The sequence below is a fragment of the Carcharodon carcharias genome, chromosome 12, assembly GCF_017639515.1.
Source record: "Carcharodon carcharias isolate sCarCar2 chromosome 12, sCarCar2.pri, whole genome shotgun sequence".
Classification (NCBI taxonomy): Eukaryota; Metazoa; Chordata; class Chondrichthyes; order Lamniformes; family Lamnidae; genus Carcharodon; species Carcharodon carcharias.
Genome location: NC_054478.1, coordinates 111111423 through 111130697, shown reverse-complemented (window position 1 = coordinate 111130697; position 19275 = coordinate 111111423). Strand labels below are relative to the sequence as shown.

The 19275-nt window shown below is 38.4% G+C and overlaps 1 protein-coding gene across 9 annotated transcripts in view; it reads left to right on the top strand.

Annotated features, from left to right (window-relative positions):
* Positions 1-19275, top strand: part of LOC121284866 (diacylglycerol kinase beta) — a 695944-nt gene that overhangs the window by 83066 nt on the left and 593603 nt on the right. For 8 of the 9 annotated variants that reach the window (XM_041200699.1, XM_041200700.1, XM_041200703.1 and 5 more), the window contains one exon: positions 16577-16985. In XM_041200699.1, the coding sequence (XP_041056633.1) occupies positions 16919-16985 (67 nt within the window). In that variant the 5' untranslated portion in view covers positions 16577-16918. Of the gene's footprint in view, positions 1-16576; positions 16986-19275 lie in introns of those variants that run through there. The other variant, XM_041200706.1, reaches the window with a different exon arrangement.

Here is a 19275-nt window from a genome sequence, read left to right as displayed (position 1 = left end):
CCACAAGAGGAAACATCCTCGTCACATCCACCCTGTCAAGACCCCGCAGGATCTTAAAAGTTTCAATTAAGTCGCCTTTTACTCTTCTGTATTCCGGTGGATACAAGCCTAACCTGTTCAGCCTTCCCTCTTTAGACAACCTGCGCATTCCTGGTATTATTAGTCTTGTAACCCTTCTCTGAACTGCTAATGCATTTACATTTTTCTTTAAATAAGGAGACCAGTACTATACTGTATTCCAGATGTGGTCTCACCAATGTACAATTGAAGCATAACCTCCTTACATTTGTAATGAATGAATACATTCTATTAGCTTTCCTAATTACTGCTTTCTCTGCAAGCTAACCTTTTGTGATTCATGCACTAGGGCTCCCAGATCCCTCTAGATCCCAGAGCTCTGTAATCTCTCACCATTTAGATAATCGTTTTTTATTCTTCCTGCCAAAATGAACAATTCCACATTTTCCCACAATTTACTCCATTTGCCAGGTCTCTGCCCACTCACTTAACCTATCTATGACACTTTGTAGCCTCCTTACATCCTCTTCACAATTTACCTTCCTACCTATCTTAGTGTCAGCAGCAAATTTAGCAACCATTCCTTCATTCCCTTCATCCAAGTTATTTATATAAATTGTAACAAGTTGAGGCCCCAGCACTGATCCCTGTGGCACACCACTCGTCACATCCTGCCAACCAGAAAAATACCCATTTATGCCAACTCTCTGCTTCTTGTTAGCTAACCAATCTTCTATCCATGCAAATATGTTACCCCCCCCCCCACACCATGAGCTTTTACTTTTTGCAATAACCTTTGATGTGGCACTTTATCAAATGCCTTCTAGATATTTAAGTACAGCACATCCACTGGTTCCCCTTTATCCACAGCAGATGTGACTCCTTCAAAGAACTCCAAAAATTGTTTAAACATGATTTCCCTTTTACAAAGCCATGTTGACTCTGCCTGATTGTCTTGAATTTTTCTAAGTGCCCTACTATAACATCTTATTAGTTTCTAACATTTCCCTGTGACAGATGTTCGGCTAACTGCTTTCCTACTTTCTGTCTCCCTCTCTTTTTAAATAAAGGAGTTATATTTGCTGCTTTCCAATCTAATGGAATCTTCCCTGAATCTAAGGAATTTTGGAAAATTAAAACCAGTACGCCAACTACCTCACTAGCTGCTTCTTTGAAGACCTCAGGGTGAAGTCCATCTGGACCTGAAAATTAGTCAGCCTGCAGCCCCAGCAATTTGCTCAATACCACTTCCTTGGTGATTGTAATTTTCTCGAGTTCCTCCCCACCCCCCTTCCATTTCCTGATTTACAACTGTTTCCGGGATGTTACCTGTGTCCTATATATTGAAGACCGAAGCAAAATACCTGTTTAATTCATCTGCCATCTCCCTACTTTCCATTATCAATTCCCTAGATACGCTCTCTATAGCATCAACGCTCACTTTGTTAACTCTTTTCTTATTTAAATATCCATGGAAAACTCTTACTATTCATCTTTGTTAGTAGCTAGCTTGCTCTCATACTCTAATTTTTCCCTCCTTATCTTTTTATCATTCTTTGCTGTTCCCTTTTATTCTTTCCAATCTTCTGATCTGACACCCATCTTTGTGTAATTAATTATATGCTTTTTCTTTAAGTTTGATACTGTCTTCAACTTTTTCCGTTAACCACAGATGGTGGGGCCTCCCCTTGGAATTTTTCTTTCTCATTGGAATGTATATATTGTGTGTATTCTGAAATATCCCTTTAAATGACTGCCACTGAACTTCTATTAACATATCCCTTAACCTCATTTGCCTGTTGGTTTTAGCTAGCTCTGTTTTCATGCCCTCATAATTGCTCTTATTTAAGTTGAAATATTAGCCTTGGATGCACTCATTTATGCCCCAAAATGAATGTAAAATTCAACCATATTATGATCGCGGTTACCTAGGGATGCCTTCGCTAGGAGTTATCAGTGAATCCTATCCTATTGCTCAATACCAGGTCTAGTATAGCCTGCCCTGTGGTTGATTCCAGAGCAAGCTGTTCTAAGAAACTATCCCGAAAACATTCCATGAACTCCTCATCCACACTACCTTTGCCCATCTGATTTTTCCAGTCTACATGTAGATTAAAATTCCCATTAATTATTGCTGTACCTTTCTGGCAACCTCTCATTTTCTCTTTTATATTCTGTCCTACTGTGTAGTTACAATTAGAAGGCCTGTGCAACACTCCCACAAGTGACTTCTTGCCTTTATCATTCCTCATCTCAACCCAAACTGCTTCTACATCCTGGCTTCCTGAACTTAGGCCATACCTCTCTAATGTGCTAATACCACCATTAATTAACAGAGCCACTCCTCCAGCTTTTCCTAACTTCCTGTCCTTCCTAAATGTCATGTACCCTTCCGCGTTTGGGTCCCAATTTATGTCATCCTGTAGCCATGTCTCTGTAATGGCTATCAGACCGTACTTATTTATTTCTATTTGCACTTTCAGTTCATCTGTTTTGTTTTGAATGCTACAAGTGTTTAGATACAGAGCCTTTAGTTTTGTCCTTTTTATTATTTTTGTAGCATCTAGTCTTATCTGCTGATTTACTCTTAGATTTGTACTTTCTGTCCCTTCAGTATTTTTATGATTTTCCATCTTAATACCTGTCTCTCTCTTGCCTTGTTTCTACTCTTTGGTTTACCATATCTTCCCAAATTTGATCCCTTGCCCTCACTATTCAGTTTAAAACCCTCTCTACTTCCCTAGTTAGGCAGCTCGCGAGGACACCAGCGCCAGCACATGTCAGGTGCAGACAGTCCCAATGGTATAGATCCAACTTTCCCCAATACTGGTGCCAGTGCCCCACAAACCGGAACTCACTTCTCCCACACCAGTCTTGAGCCACGCATTCATTTCTCTAATCTTATTTGCCCTATGCCAATGTGCGCGTGGCTCGGGTAATAATCCAGAAATTATTACCTTTGAGCTTCTGCTTCTTAATTTGGTGCCTAGCTCCTCATACTGACTATGCAGAGCCTCCTTCCTCATCCTGCCTATGCTGTTGGTAACTACATGGACCACGACTATTGGATCCTCCCCCTCCCACTGCAAGTTCTTTTCCAGCCCTGAGCAGATATCCCGAACCCTGGTACCAAGCAGGCAACAAAGCCGTCTGGACTCTTGCTCTTTCCTACAGAGAACAGTGTCAATCCCCCTTACTATACTGTCCCCTACTAACACTACATTCCTTTTTGCTCCCCTCACTTGGATGGTTTCCTGTACCACGATGCCATGGTCATACATCCACCCTGCAGCCCCCACTGTCATCCAAACAAGCTGAGAGAACCTCAAACCTGTTGGAAAATTTCAGAGGCTCACACTCCTGCCCTCTGGGTCTCCTTACCTGCCTGCCTTGTGGTCAATAACCTTATTAAAATATTTAAATGAGCAACTCAGCTCCTGAGAGTTGGTTTAGATTGGATTTGATATAAAAAATCAAAATAGTTATGGAGAGAGAGAGAATAAGTAAGAAGAGTGACTAGCAAGAGAAAATAAAGCAAAACTAGTATTTAAAATCTTAAGTTTTGTTTTTGTTTTTTGATTTTATCATACAGAGCCAACTTTAGACATTATCCTTACAATAAAGCAGATACTGTACTGATTGTTGGTGTTATTGTGTGTGTTGAAATCCAGATTAAATTGCTGCTGCTCCTACATTACTTTTCAATTGGTCTTTCCAGATGGAGATTGGTGCACATTTGCTGTGACATTTATTTGCAATCTTTTTAATTTAGAATACCAAAATATCCCAATAAATAGAATTTAAACCAATTTGATATGTTACTGTATATTTTAACCAATGAAGTAAAAGTAAGTATATATTCACAAGTGTGTTTGCCATAAAGTAGATTCAAATCTTTTCTTGGGCCAGAAACACTGATCAAACGAGCCTCCTTCAGTGATGTAAGTTTCTATGAAAAGCTTTGAAAATTACTTTCCAGTTGAAAACCTGTTGTCATCGTAAGTAGAATATTTCCATTATCTCTATTTTATGGGTAACCATAAGTCACAAATGTTTTCCGGTCAGCCTGATCTGTGAAGATGGTTATCATACATGTCTTAGCTGGCCACAACATATCCGCTTTTTATACAACAGTGCGGTCCCTAAACCAATGATTTTATCGATTTATGCCTCACCCAAGCGACCACCAGGACACACTTTCATTCTGCGTTCGTACTACGAAATGTTGAATGAGACTTTCACGTTTAGCAATTCCTGAATGCCCACCTTATTGTCAATTGAGCTGCACCAATAGTGGATTTTTACACCTTTTTAATGCATTCAGGTCTTCTGTATGCCTTACTTTCTGAGCTCCAGTCTCAATGTGTCACCTAAAAGGAAATGTATTTGACCACATTACCTGAACACAAAATAATAACATTTCATAGCCACAACAATAAGTATGCTTGAAAGCAATGTTTGGAACTGATCAAGCAGAATATATGTTAAGGGATGGACTCTTTATAGAAAACACAAACTTACAGGATAGTTACCATAACTCAGTTGTGTCTGAGTATGCGGTTAGTGCAATTCAGTGTTAATTTTCCATTATCAGCTACCCAGAACTTTTACTTAGGTTAGGATTTAGTGAACTTGTTGACTCTAGGATTATTTGAAGCCCTACAGCATGCCAAAGTTCCCACATGTCTCTGAATGTTTCCATCGATACTTAGTAACTGTTGCAACTTTGTGGAGATAGGTGTCCATGCTGGAAATTAACTTCCACATTTTAAAAGTGTTCTTGGTATTTTCAGCACTTTCATGACACTTGATAGACATTTTGTTATATTTCAGAAAGCCAGTTGAAGGATAGACCTGGAGCCCCTTTACACACTTTTATAAGTATTTATTTACAGAGTTACACATTGCAATCATGCACCTCCTTACCCAAGAAATACAGTTTCAGCCTGTGTCTATTATAAGGGCCCAAGTCAATCCCAAAGTAATGCCCATCACCTGCAACAGATTCCCTCCTCTCTCTTCCAAATAAAAATTGGAGTTTATATGGTCAACCAGAATTTCAATCAAAGACCTCCATACTCTGTACAAGGCATTACATTGTGAGTCACACCTCCTCTAGGACCCTTAAAGTTTTCATCATACTTCTTTTACAGCAAGAAATGCAATCAGATAGTTGATGACTTGCATCTACCCATTTAATTTAGATTTCTTTTCTCTCCATTTGTTTCATGCCAACAAGGTCAATCTATAACCACCTTCTCACTCTCTCTCTTCATAGAGTGTACATTATCCCATCATGAACATTCAATGGGTATACTATCCTCAGTATATCCTATGAACAGAATTTCACTTAAAATTTCTGACAAATAGAATCTCATATCCACTGTCTCCACAAGAGCCAGTGTTTCAGCAACCAAGGTGCTTTTAGCAACCCCTTTTATTTTCTTCTCAAGCTGGAGGACTATATATATATATATATATATATATATCAAATATATCAATAAGAAATATTGTGAAACTAGCTGCACTGAACACGCAAGAGCAGGATTAGCATATGAAACATAGCTAAAAATGTCAGGTTTTGTGTTCTTTGGATCACCTATGAATAGGAACTTTATGTATTTCCTCAGATTTAATTTTGTTCATGTTTTATTTACCCTTAAAACATGTTTGAGTTTGGGATGTTTCATCATAGTACTTAATTCAATCATATCAAAACTCGTATCTGATCTAGTCTGCATGCATAACTAGTTGAACTGACCGATCAAGCTTTGCAATTATTTTCTGTCTTTAGATATAACATCTTTTTGTGATGACCTATTACGATTAATCAAGATTGGAGTAACACACTCTAAATAGGATTGTTGATCTAAAGTTATCCCAAAACTACTTTACCTAATAACGAATCAGATATATTTAAAAGCCCCACAATCCTGACTCCCAAATTTAAATTCTACTCTGATCTTATTAGTAATGTATTTCTCAAATTCCACAGTACCATCCCATAAGAAATCATCTGTCTGAACATTTTCTTTAGGTTACCAATAAAACCTTGTGGGATCTGCTTTTAGCTGAACAAAACCGATTTTCAGAAAAACAGATCTCACTTCCAAGGCATGGTATTTTAAGTATCATTTAGGTAAGAGATGCATTTGTTTAAGTTTTCAGTTTTCCTTCTGTGTCTGCTGCCTCTCTTGGAGATTTTAGAAACACTTCTTTCTGAAACATATCACCCTGTAGAATTGCGGCTTTTATATTGATTGATCTACAGTCCAGTGAATATGTGGAGATAAGAGCTAAAAAGGTTTTCAGGATTACTTTTTCAGCTGTGGGAGAGTCCACTCTAATGTCTGTATCACTCAGTCACTCTTTAAAACCCTAAGTAACTGGTCTTGCTTTGGCCTTGTAAGTCCCATCTGCAAGCACTTTGTCTGCACAAATCCACCAATGTGACAAACTGGTTGCTCCCTACCTGGTCAGAATAAACTCCAACACACTCTAGCTATCTAGCTCCCTTTGTTTTGCCCCTCTCTTAATAACTTATCTTCAAGGTTTATTGGCAGCCACTGCAACCTGATGATAAGAGGCTTCCCTTTTCTAGTTTTGTTCTGTGATCTTTATTTCATTGTGTAATCTGTTAAAGCCATGGCCTCCCCTTGCATCTTTGTCTGTCAGGTTTACTGCTTCAACATCTCCCTATTGCACAATCGGAAGCTCGGGGTGTGATTATTTTCCAATGCAAGTGCCACTTCTGGATCCATTATCGATATTTGCTCTACATTTAATTTCACCACATCTGCCAGCTTATGGGCCTCACCCGTGACTGTACCTGGCCATCATTCTGAGCGTTTAACCAAAATTTAAACTTGTCAGCGGCTTTTTCTGCACACCCCACAATTGCATCTCTCCATTTAGGGCCATTCAGGAATAGATGTCACCCAAGTACCTACTCTGGGCAATTGACCTGTGGATTTGATGGGTTTATCGTGTACCATGATCACTCCCATTATCACTTCCAACTGTTGCTTAGGTCATTAACCACAAAACATATGAGCATTTGAGGTACAAGATGCTCCTTTTATGTCTATCAGCTGCTCAGATTCTGAGATTTTTTAATTCTGGTTAATTATGACTAATGAAACTTAACCATTTGATTGCCATGTTTGATAATTACTGTCTTCCCATCGCAATCCATTACCTTACCATTTCCATTCCCTATTACTCTCATTTATAATAGACAAGTCTCCTGTATTAAATTCTTGCTTGGGTGGTCTTATGATGCCTCAGATCTCTGAATTTTCTTCAAGCCCTGTGTGTAAAGCATTCAGGTGTGAAGGAAAAAGCAAACTAATTGTAGTACCTTCTAGAGCAGGAGAACTATCGCACAGCACAGAAGGCAATTTGGGATTTTGACCACAGACTAATTTGACAGGAATTATATCCTTCCAACCATCTGGAGTGAATTCTTTACATGAACTTCTATGCAAGGGTGGTTGTCAACTTGTAGTCTGGCTGCTCACCTAAAATTTTATGTAGCATTGCATCTATCACCATATGAATCTTTTCACATTGCATTTATCGCCAAATGAATCTTTTCACAGAGTCCATTTCTGAAAGGATTTTCAGCTGCAGTACTCATGACCATGTTGTTCATTTTTTCACATGTCTTTGAACTAGTCATTGGCAAATTGCTCTCCATTATCAATCAGAAACTTCACTGGTGCCTGAAGTCTAGTCCCTATCGATTTCTTCTTGATTTAGTCTATAATGACCCTTTTGTCCTTCCTAAGTATTATTATAGAAAGACTAAATCTGGTTGCAGGTCTACAAAATGTAGAATGAAAATATTTCTGTATTTGTCCTTACCTTTAAATCCATGGCAACTGCCTTGTTGAAGTCATGTGTCAAATGGAAGGCTTGAAGGCTTTCAATAGGACATGGTAGTGCCTTCATAGTTGAAGATGCAGTTCTTCAACGACATCTGCACCTTTTAGCTGGATTTTTAACCATTGACAAGTAGTGTGAATAAATTGTCTATGTAATCTTAAGACAATTTGTTTTTTTCCCCTCTGACTCTTATCACTTGATGCCATTGATATGTGCCTAACATTCTGATGAGAAACACCATTTTTTGTTAACAATAATATCCTGACTGGATAAACTGTAGATCCACTGACTTCACAAAAATAATTGCCTCATCACTCTCCGTGTGAAGTTTAATTTGTGCCTTTTTCATAAAAGGTGTACTCAACAGCACGGGTATCTCACTAGAGACTATTTTGGCATTTATAAAATGGGTTCAATTTAATGCATTCTCACCAGTTGAGATATAAAAATACATTTGGTGTAAACATTGATCGTTATATTATATGTCACTTTTAATTAGATTATCCAATATAATCTCGGATCACCACAGCAAATATCGATAAAGTTTAGGCCTCAATTGAGCATTCCTGCTAAGACAGCAGTTTTAAGTGGTGGTAGTAATAACTGACAAGTGGTGTTGATATTGCCTCATGTTCACAGTTCAAAACACTAAGTCAAACAGCTCAAATATTTTAGCGGAACAGATGACCATGAATTACAAGGCAGGAATAAAACTAGTGATTCTATAGACATTGTAAATTAAAATGGTAAAATTCAGTTTGTGAACATCGCTAGCTGAACTGAGACTCAATTATTGCTTTAAAATTACCACAAGTCATTCACTTTTAACTGCTCAATGTTTCACATGACAGTTAACTCATTCAGTATATTACTGGGAAATATGCCATATCTTATAAGAGATGTTTATATATTGTCATGACATCCATTGATCTTGTTTTCCTGGGTACTAAATTAGAAGCCTCTGGAGATTGTAACATTTAAGGTACAGGATGTTCCAATGCTTGTTGCATTGGTTCCTGCCTAGTAATAAGGTTGGGACCCTCTGGGAGTGTTTTGATAGGTTCCCAAATCAGTTCAAGGGTCAGTGAGCAGCTGTTCTTGAGGCAGTCAGTTAGAGGGCTGCAGGGAGCAGAGTTTAAGTAAAGAGGGCTGTTGAGGCAAAGGTACCCTTTTGGAGCAATGACGTTCAGCTTGGCATGGCCATAGATCTGAAAGTGTGCTTGTAAGCTAGTGCTTGAGTATCCTCTGGAATCCAGGGTGAAGGACTCTTGGGAGGCAGTGGTGTCAATGGACTGGTAATCCAGAGACCCAGGGTAATGGTCTGGGGACCTGGGTCTGAATCCCACCACGGCAGATGGTGGAATTTGAATTCAATAAAAATCTGGAATTAAAAGCCTAATGATGACCATGAAACCATTGTAGATTGTCGTACAAACCACCTGGCTCACTAATGTCCTTTTAGGGAAGGAAACCTGCAATTCTTACCTGGTCTGTCCTAAATGTGACTCCAGACCCATAGCAATGTGTTTGACTCTTAAATGCCCTCTGAACAAAGGCATTAAGAGATGGGCAGTAAATGGTGGCCTAACCAGAGATGCCCACATCCCATGAACAAATAATAAAAAAAGGCGAGATCGAAATCCTGAGGTGGGCCATTGTTAAAGTCGTCTGAGTGGGAGGTGACTTTTGGAGAGAATTCCAAGGAGAGATCTTCAAAGATTAAGCTGGGAATCCCTTGTGAGACAGAGTTTCAATGAGATTGTTTGACTTGGTGTTTACTGACATCTGGGTGGGTTCTTGAGAAATCCATGGAACCTGTCTTGGTTGCATCTGTCATTTAAGCTATAGTATGGTGTGTTCAATCACAGCTTGCCTGTTAATTCACATATACTCTGAACGTTAGAGTATAAGATACATAATGTAAATTATTTTATCTTTCTGAAGTTGTATAGTAAAGATTGTTTCTGTTAGTTCAAAACCATGGAATCTTGTGGCTTTATTTCCAAAGCAGATGTCTTGAATCTTAACCTTTATCTACTCTAAACAAAAAAATATTGGTCCCTAACAGCCCCATGTACCAGTGTCTGGCCAAGGATTCAAAGTAATTGGTTATCAATTTGTGAGACTGTGTGGGTGAATAAATAGTTGTAGTTATGGTTACTGGTATTGCTTATGAATTAGTAATCATGTAGAACCCAGGCAGAAAAGGAATTCTCTCTTCCTCCACCTCCTGTTTCACTCTCCCCCCGCCCTCCTTCTACTCCTCCTGCTCCTTCTCATGCTTCTGCTCCTCAACTTCTCACCTGGTGGGTGGCTGCAGGGACTGTTACCTCATAATAGCAAGGTCGTGTAGAATGCCAGATAAAAGTATGAACCTTGATTCACTTAGCCGAGTACTGCAGGGTCTTCCCGTGCATTCGATTGAGGGAGGGTTGACATGAGACACATGCATATAGTTGAGGGTACCCCTCATCAAGCAGAAGCCCGCATTCTGAGGAAAGTTTTGCCTGCTTGCCCCTGGCAAGGGAATGAGATAAGGATATCTCTCTTTTGATAGAGTGCCTCAGGGACTTCCCTTATTCAGCTGTGTGCTGCAACCTGAGAGGTTTTGGCTTAAATTTCCAGCAGCAGCCTGGAAGGAGCCAGATGCATAAAATCTCAGAGTCAAGGTCACCTTTACAGCCACATGCAGCTGGGTCGTTGTCTTGCTTTGAGTTTGCAGATGTGACTGTATTGACAGATTTCAATCACAGCCTCTTAATGAAACAAAAAAATGTTTCATGCATTGGCTGTTGCTGAAGTTCAGGTAAGATAATTCCTCTCTAAAGATCCTTAGCAGATAAAGCCTTCTGCTGAGAGCCCTTCTCTTCACAACACCCAACCCGACTCTTCCACCCCCCCACCGACCCCAAACAATCCCTGCCTTTCTCTTCAGTCAAATTCTCCTGCTCTGCATGGCCTTTTTCATTTCTCCCAGTCTACCTCAATTCCAGGAGAAAGGCCTATGGGACCACCCATGCCTGGAATCAACTGGTTTTTGCAGAAACCTCTAAATCATGAAAGGATGCTTCAGGATCAGCCAGACTACTTCCTGTAGACTATTGAAACTTTCAATGAGTATAGGAATGTTTGACAAACATGTAGAATTGCTTGAGCAGCCAGAACAAATAATTCAGCAACTAACCTGTAAGTGGTTAATCCCTTTATTTAGCATTGGTGAAGTGTCTTTCCACTGAGTGTATGTTCAGCTATGGGAAGTTAAGAGAGGACATAGGATGGAGCATGGAAAATGGCACCACTGGCATCAAATCAGTGTTGCGCACTGACATCATAACTTACCTTCTCTGCATGCTGCTGGCATGTGCAAGCTATGTACCAAGATGGCATCTGGCACACTTCCTGTCACAAGTATTGCTCTCCACCTAGCAGCAATTTTTTCCCCAACCTTTTAAAAAGACACTTAGAGCCTTCAAAAAGAATAGGTGCTGCAGAGCCAAGCTTCTTTCCCATATCTTTGAATTACTGTATGTCAAAATGTATCATTATAGGTACTATTTCTTTGTCTTAGTTGTGTGTGTGGAGACAGTCATGTGGATCAAGCTATTGGACGGTTTCCTTTCATGTCATTAGTTAACCTTTTTGGTACATTTTATTTTCATTTCCTGTCGGTCATGTTCCGTTTTTATTACTCACCAGACATATTCTGCAAAACCTCTGTCAGATTTCACTATAATAAAACTTTCTTTCCAGTCACATTGGAGTAAAAGCATTGAGATCATTCAGCTCTTAGGAGCCTTCCTTGTCCACTCTGTCATATAATCTTCAAATACAGTTTTTGTCACCTAGAAAATAAAAAGAAATCGCAAACTTTTGAATAAACCTGCCTCTAACAACTATCCCCACTTTCCCCTAAACAGCACAGTGCACCATGCTGCGTATGAGCATTCCAACTCTTGAGCACACTCTTCTACCATACTTCTCAAGCCGCACCCAAATATCTGACTGAAATGTCTTGAGTCCCTTTGTATGCTTCAGTACACATCCTTCAGTTGTCAATTTGAAATTCTTATTACACTTATGAAGTTATGCTCCAATGCTTGTGTAAACTGACCAGTTGACTTCCTGTGCATTTGTGAATCTTTATGGCTTAAGAAAATAAATATAGAATATAGCTAGTTATCATGCTGCTCTGGGACAAAGATGGAGAAATTAATGTAAGGAACATATCTTTTTATTTCTGTTGGACTGTGGTTTAGAATTATAACAGCTGCAGGGTTGAAAGACATGGCCACTGGGACAGGATAAGAGATATATACAATGTTGCAATTCTGGAACAGAGTATGCCATGAAAGACAGGATGGTGCTGGAAAGGAGTCCTGGATCAAGGGAGCTGTCTGACAACAGCATTTTAATTGGCTCCTGACCAGGTGACTAGGTTTTGTGAGAAGCAGTGCATCAGAAAGCTCCTGGCCAGCAAAGAGAAAACATCTAAATTCTCTTTTCCTCATATCTCTATAACCTGCTCTCTTTCTGAGCAAGCCCCTGTAAAAAGGAAAATGGGAGAACCACTGTTAGAGACATTGAAAAGCAAGTTCTGAACTAGTGAACGAAACACTGAAAGTCCTGGAAGACCACCTCGTGTCCTCAAGAACTGACAGGAATTTGGAAGACATCTACCAAAATCAACCCATGGAATCCTGTACTCTGGATTGGTGCTATTGAACTGTTTTATCTCACCCTTAAAGTCCACTTTTTGGTGTGTCTTATGTGGCTCGTATATGTGTGTATGGGGATTTAAGAAAGAAGAGGGTAGAGTTTAAGTTAATGTTAGAAATTAACAGTTCATATTTCTTCCTTTTGCCACTGGTCAATGATAGTTTGTTCAATAAACAGTAATTCACTTATTAAGTTTACAAACCTGGTGCTCGTATTCTGTTAACCTAAATTAAACAATTGGGTAGAATTGGGACAATCTGGTGGTTTGATCAAACTTTTTTCACATTTGTCACAGCTCGGGGAACAGTGGAGTTTGATGTTACAGCGCACTATCCCCAGTGAGTCGTGACACTAACGTATCAGAAATGGCAGGGAATGTGCTTACCCAAGTGAGAAGAGAACTTTGTAGTTGAAGGGATTTAGCTGGGAGGTTGCAAGTCTTCCTGATTTGACAGTAACATATTGGACACAGTCTGCCAGTAGTAACCTATCCACCTCCTAAATTTCCACTATTTGTAAGGCACAAGTCAAGAGATTGAATATTACCCACTTGCCTGGATGAATGCAGCTCTAATGATACTCCAGAAACTTGACATCATCCAGGATAAAGCAGCCTGCTTGATTGGCACCCCATCCACCACCTTAAATATTCAATCCATGCATCACAGGCACACAGTGGCAGCAGTGTGTACCACTACAAGTTGTAGTGCAGCAACTCATCATGGCTTCTTTTGATAGCACCTTCCAAACTTGTGAGATCTACTATCTGGAAAATAAGGGCAGCAGATGCATGGGAACATCATCACCAAGTTCCCCTCCAAGTCACATACCATCCTGACTTGTAAATACATCACTGTTCCCCCACTTTTACTGGATCAAAATCCTGGAACTCCATCCCAACAGCATTTTGGGAATATTTACATCACAAGGTCTGCAGCAATTCAAGAAGGTTTGTCAATACCACTTTCTCAAGGGCAATTAAGGATGGGCAATAAATGTTGGTCTCACCAGCAATTTCTACATCTGTGAATGAATTAGAAAAAAAAGTGATGAGCAGTGCCAGAAGTGATTGACTGGCAATGTATAACATAGCAGGTAATTGGGTAATCTGTGTCCTTCTCGGCCCTTCATTCTGAAACAGTCATGTAGAAAATAACAACAAAAATGCATTAAATATAGGACCAGATCCTGTTCACATCCTGTCCCAAGAGCCAACATAACATCTGCCCTTGAGACAGTTTGTCACACATCATTGGTTGACCAATGATCCTTACAAATAGCTCTGATTTGCTGCTGCCCCAGTGAACGAAGTTTGCCTGAAAGTCACAATTGAATTAGAACCTAACGTACTTCCAAACTTTATTTTATTTTGTGTTGCTTTTATATTTCAACATGATTCTTAAACAAGCAAACTTACTGCACTACATTTAGTGTGGTTACAGCAGTCGGTCTGTTGCAGGATTCTCAGTATAGTGTAGAAATACAAATTGCCCATGGTAGTTTGGCCAGTGCACCTGTGCAGCTTAGTAACATCATGATGCCACCGCAGAGGTAATTTGTATGTGTAATGACATGGTGGTGTATTGTATACTGCTACCAAAATGCATTGCAGGCCTGCCCTGGCCAGACAGTGTATTTATCAATAGAAAGATAGAAGTAGTTCAAAAAAAAGAGTTAAACAAAATGATCCTGTAGGGCTGCTGATCTTCAGCTTTGATGTGCATGTTTTTCTTTATCTTTGATTTTGCCATGATCGCCACAAGATCTGCTACATGCAAGTCAGCAGCTGAGGAGCAATACAAGAAACTTATTGTGATTTTTTTTCTTGTTTCTCATTAAAAACGTCCTTTTGTAAAGCACTCCTTGTAGGAAAAGACTGAATATGTTTTAAAATGAGGAAAATTATGTAACATGATAGTCTTATGCAACAGGAAGCTAAGCTGCATTAAAGTGCTATATTCAGAAACATTTTTTCAATTGGTCTTTTATTCACCCTAAAGAAGAGTGATTAATAGAATGTATAAAACCATTATATTAAACTGAATTGCATTAAAACTAAGACCTGCTTATCTTAGTCACATCACTTAGTCCTTTCACTTGTCTTCTGATGTGTTCGTTGGTTGCTTAGATTTCTGTGGTTAGTTTCCTGCCTCATGCCTATCTGTCCAGTCTATTATTTATAAACTGCAGTAAAATATTTGCAAAATACTGCAGATGCTGGAAATGTGAAATAAAAACAAAGTTCTGAAATACTCAGCAGGTCGGGCAATATCTGTGGGAAAGACAGAGTTAATGCTTCGACTCAATGTTAATTTTGTTGCTCTCTCCACAGATGCTGCCAGAACTCCTGAGTATTTCCAACACTTTGTTTTTATTGAAACTGCAGCCTTGGCTTACGGGGCAGAACTCTTGATACTCTTTTGAGTAAACCTGTTTCCATCTGTTTCAGATGAAGTTACATTGTTTCATAGTTTGCCATTGTGAGATTTGAACTCTTGATACTCTTTTGAGTAAACCTGTTTCCATCTGTTTCAGATGAAGTTACATTGTTTCATAGTTTGCCATTGTGAGATTTGAACTCTTGATCTTGGGGTTACAAACCCAGTACCATAACCACTTGGCTATTTAGGCCAAGCAAATGAACTCTTGATACTCTTTTGAGTAAATCCGTTTCCATCTGTTTCAGATGAAGTTACATTGTTTCATAGTTTGCCATTGTGAGATTTGAACTCTTGATCTGGGGGTTACAAACCCAGTACCATAACCACTTGGCTATTTAGGCCAAGCCCAAAGTGACAGTGGCAATTTATCAATGCAGGGCAGAGTGATGTGGTAACATTCAAATCATAGTTTTGCCATTGTGAGATTTGAACTCTTGATTTTAGGGTTACAAACCCAGTACCATAACCACTTGGCTATTTAGGCCAAGCTCTTACGGGGCAGAAGGGGAACTAGTTTTTTTTCCTCTCTAATTGGATAGCCAATGGGAAAGAAGACCATTAACTTAATTGTTGAATTGAGTCAAGGTGATCTGCAAGCCAAAGTGCTGCTGGTTCATACCCATGAACCTAACCACTTGCTTTATAGAGAGTTTCAGGAATGAACTCTAACAAATCCATTACCATTATTTGGTGTACTCATTAATATACTCTTATTCACCTTTAATCCTGTGCCTCTCCTCCTTGGAGCCTACAAAACAAAATCGGGGTATTTTGAAGAAAAAAGGCAGTCTTAAAAAATATGGTGCTTTTTTTTGTATCGCCATTTCATTTCTTGTGATGTTGTCCTCAGGATCAAGATCAATTGTACTCTTCAGAAGAAGCAGAATTGAATAATAGGGGGAAAAAAATTGAACCAACATGCACAAAACTAATTTAAACCTTACTTTAGAATCATGCATTCAAGTAACAGTTTTGTTAGATTTGATATTGCGTATGGTATACATAAAAAAAACTTGTAACTGCATTCACTCCTGTTAGTTATTTCCATTAGAAATTTGTGTGACCATACTTATAATCTGGGAAAAATAATCCCAAGGAAACAGCCATTGCTGTAATTACATCATCCCAGATGTCCTGATGACAGGTCATCGAACTGAAATATTAGCTCTTTCTCTCTTACAAAGATGCAGCCAGACCTGACTATTTCGAACATTTTCTGTTTTTATTTCCACTTTGCTTTGTTCAGTCCTGTAAAGGATCTTATCTTTCAGTTCCCAGTGTTGACGAATTTGCATTTAAAATACTAACTTTTCTCTCCTGGTTAGTAACATTATTTTTTATCAAAGAGAAGTAGGTGATGGATTTTAGATAATTAAAGGAAAAACCAATGCCACCAGCAACTCAGAATTAAACAGTCATGCCCACATTGGTTGGCATTACTAAAATACTGTAAAATTATTTCAATTTGTGCTTATTTCCTTGTAAACTCATTGTACTTTTTTATGCTTTTGCAGATTTGAAAAAAAACTTGTATGATTCACCCTTCAAAAATATGAATGGATTTTATTCGACGAATCTTGTTACTGAAACAATTAAGCAGAGAGTCTAAGCACAGCTAATCAGCAGAAATTATGAACGATTAATGAGCAGCTTCCTTGGGAGGAGAAGTGTGGTTGCCCAATTTAAAAGCAAATGTAAACCACATCAGCAAGAGTAAACAAAACATCAGAGAAGTTCTTCTGTCCATTTAAAAAGAAGAGGCCATGTCTTCTGGGACCATATCTTTCTAGAAGCACTTTGTGAATTGTTGTACTATCTTCATGAGTAACAAATTGGTCTAAGCAGATTTGTAGAAAATGAGTGATGGAAAGTGGGTTATCCTAAGTCCAGCAGAGTTTGCTCAGCTGCAACAGTATACAGAATGTAAGTACAATCTTAATTGTATTGCCACTAAAGCAATAATTATAATGAGCCTATAAAGAGAAACTGCAGAATGCAAGGGAGAAATGGAAGGTTTGTGTTGTAGTTATCTTTGAATACTTCCATATTGTACTATTCTAGTTAGTCTTCATGGTATTGCTGTTATTTAAATTTGCATAAGATTCGTATTACATTTTCCTTTGTGATGGTGGAAGAAAAAGTTATAGTGCGAAATTGAAGACCTGCATACAAACTGGTCGGGTAGGCCAATTTTATTGTCTAAATGGTGTTTAGTATAAATTCGAAATATGGAATTCCTAAAATCAGTCAATCCTTTCATGCTTACAAAGTGTTCCTTTAATGCTTTTCAAGCAGCTAATGACCAACTTAACCAGAAATGGACAAAGCATGTGTGAATCTAACTGTAGAGCATGCAATATTCTTGTGTATTGGTTAAACAGCCAATTTGTATGGCTGCTTATCCATGAAGAAATAATGATTGAACTGCACGAATCGTATCCCCTTTTGAAAGAAGAAAGCATAATGCGAAGACAGCAAAGTTAACATTGTCATTTTTATGGTTATGACAGAAAATGCATAACACAGTTTGCCATCCTGTCGGGGGGTTTTTCGGCATCACCATATAAAATGCCTAGTAATGACTTGAAGAGTCAGGTGCTGATTATTGCAGATGTTCCAGACTTAAATAAGTTTATATATGGAGACTATTGAATGGTACAGCCATGTTATTGTATAAAATCAACCCTGAGTTGCATTTATAAAGACATTCTTCAGTACTTGTTTGGTCAACTGTGCTGATTAGTGTACAGTGCCAGCAGGCTGGTGAGCAGTTCTGCAATTAAAGAAATACTTCACACTCTAGATTAATTCTACCTTGATATTGAGGTAAGCCCCATCTGGTGTTTCTAGCCTTTTGCACAATCTTGACTTTCTTTGCCCCGCCATGTCCTCATCTAAAACACTCTTCCTCTATACCTCTCTCCCCCTTTTTAAAATGCTCTTTAAATCCTACCTCTTTGTCTAAGCTTTTGGTTACCTGTGATAATGTCCCATTCTTTGACTCATACCAATCTTTTAGTCTGATTTATGCTCCTGTGAAGTACCTTGAGATGCTTTACTGTGTCAAAGGCACTATATAAATGCAAATTGTCCTTGGCATGTTCATATTTTCAACACTTTTTTTTACTGTTCCTATTTATTATTGCTGAGGCCTGCCTAGGACAAAAATATTTTCCCATTTTTCTTTTGACTAAAAACATAAGATGAAAGAACCTTCTGGAGTTCTAAAGTCAGACAGCATGACCCAGACAATTGAAGCATTGATTCCTTTACTGGCTGCAGTATGTAGTCACTGACCCTAGGAAGAATTAAACAACTTTACACTGTCAATTTAAAAGAATGTGACTGTAGTATTTTAAGCTTCAAAAAGTGTTTGAATAGATGGTGCAAATCAATTTCACATCTGCTCATATACATTATGCATTGCTTTTGGTTGTAGGATAACTGCATGTCTTGCATATATTTTTTAGGTTATACAATACTTCACAGTTCCTGAGGTTAAAAATAAAAACTATGCTGCTTGCATTGAGTAACATAAGTGCAATTTGTTGAAAATCTATTGCAAAAATATTGGCATAAAGAAAAAAACAATTTGTTGAAAATCTATTGTAAAAATATTGGCGTAAAGAAAAAAACATTTTACTTGCATTGAAGTTAAACATCAGTTACAGATGTGATAACTGGATGTGAAATCAGTTAAAATAGATATATAACAATACTGACCAGAGTACTGAAAGCTCATTATTTTACTCTAAATGAGTTATCAGCTTTTTCTTTTCTCCAGCTTTTAAGTAACATGCAAAAAAACTATTCAAAAACAGGATCTGTAGTTAATCTGTTTATGGTTTGTGCTTTCAATGTGACTATTTCAGGGATTTTGAAATGTGGCTCTTTGTTTGGAATGAATAAGTCCGCGTGCTGGTAGCCGAATTTGCTGTGTGTGGGGGATTCCAGCTTATTTGTGACAATGAGATGGACTTTGTGTGCCTGGAGACATATTGCAACTGATGTTATTTTCAGATAGCTTGGTAAAATTAAGTTGGTGAAATGAATAGTTGTTAAAGATCACACTTAAATGTTAGAAGGAAGTGTGGGGATAACTAGCAGATTAATGTTGGTGTAATTGAAACATGAAAGACTTGTAAAATGACATTGTTGAGTACAGCGCTGTAGATAATGTTTTGTGGTAATCAATGCTACAAATTAGAATTAT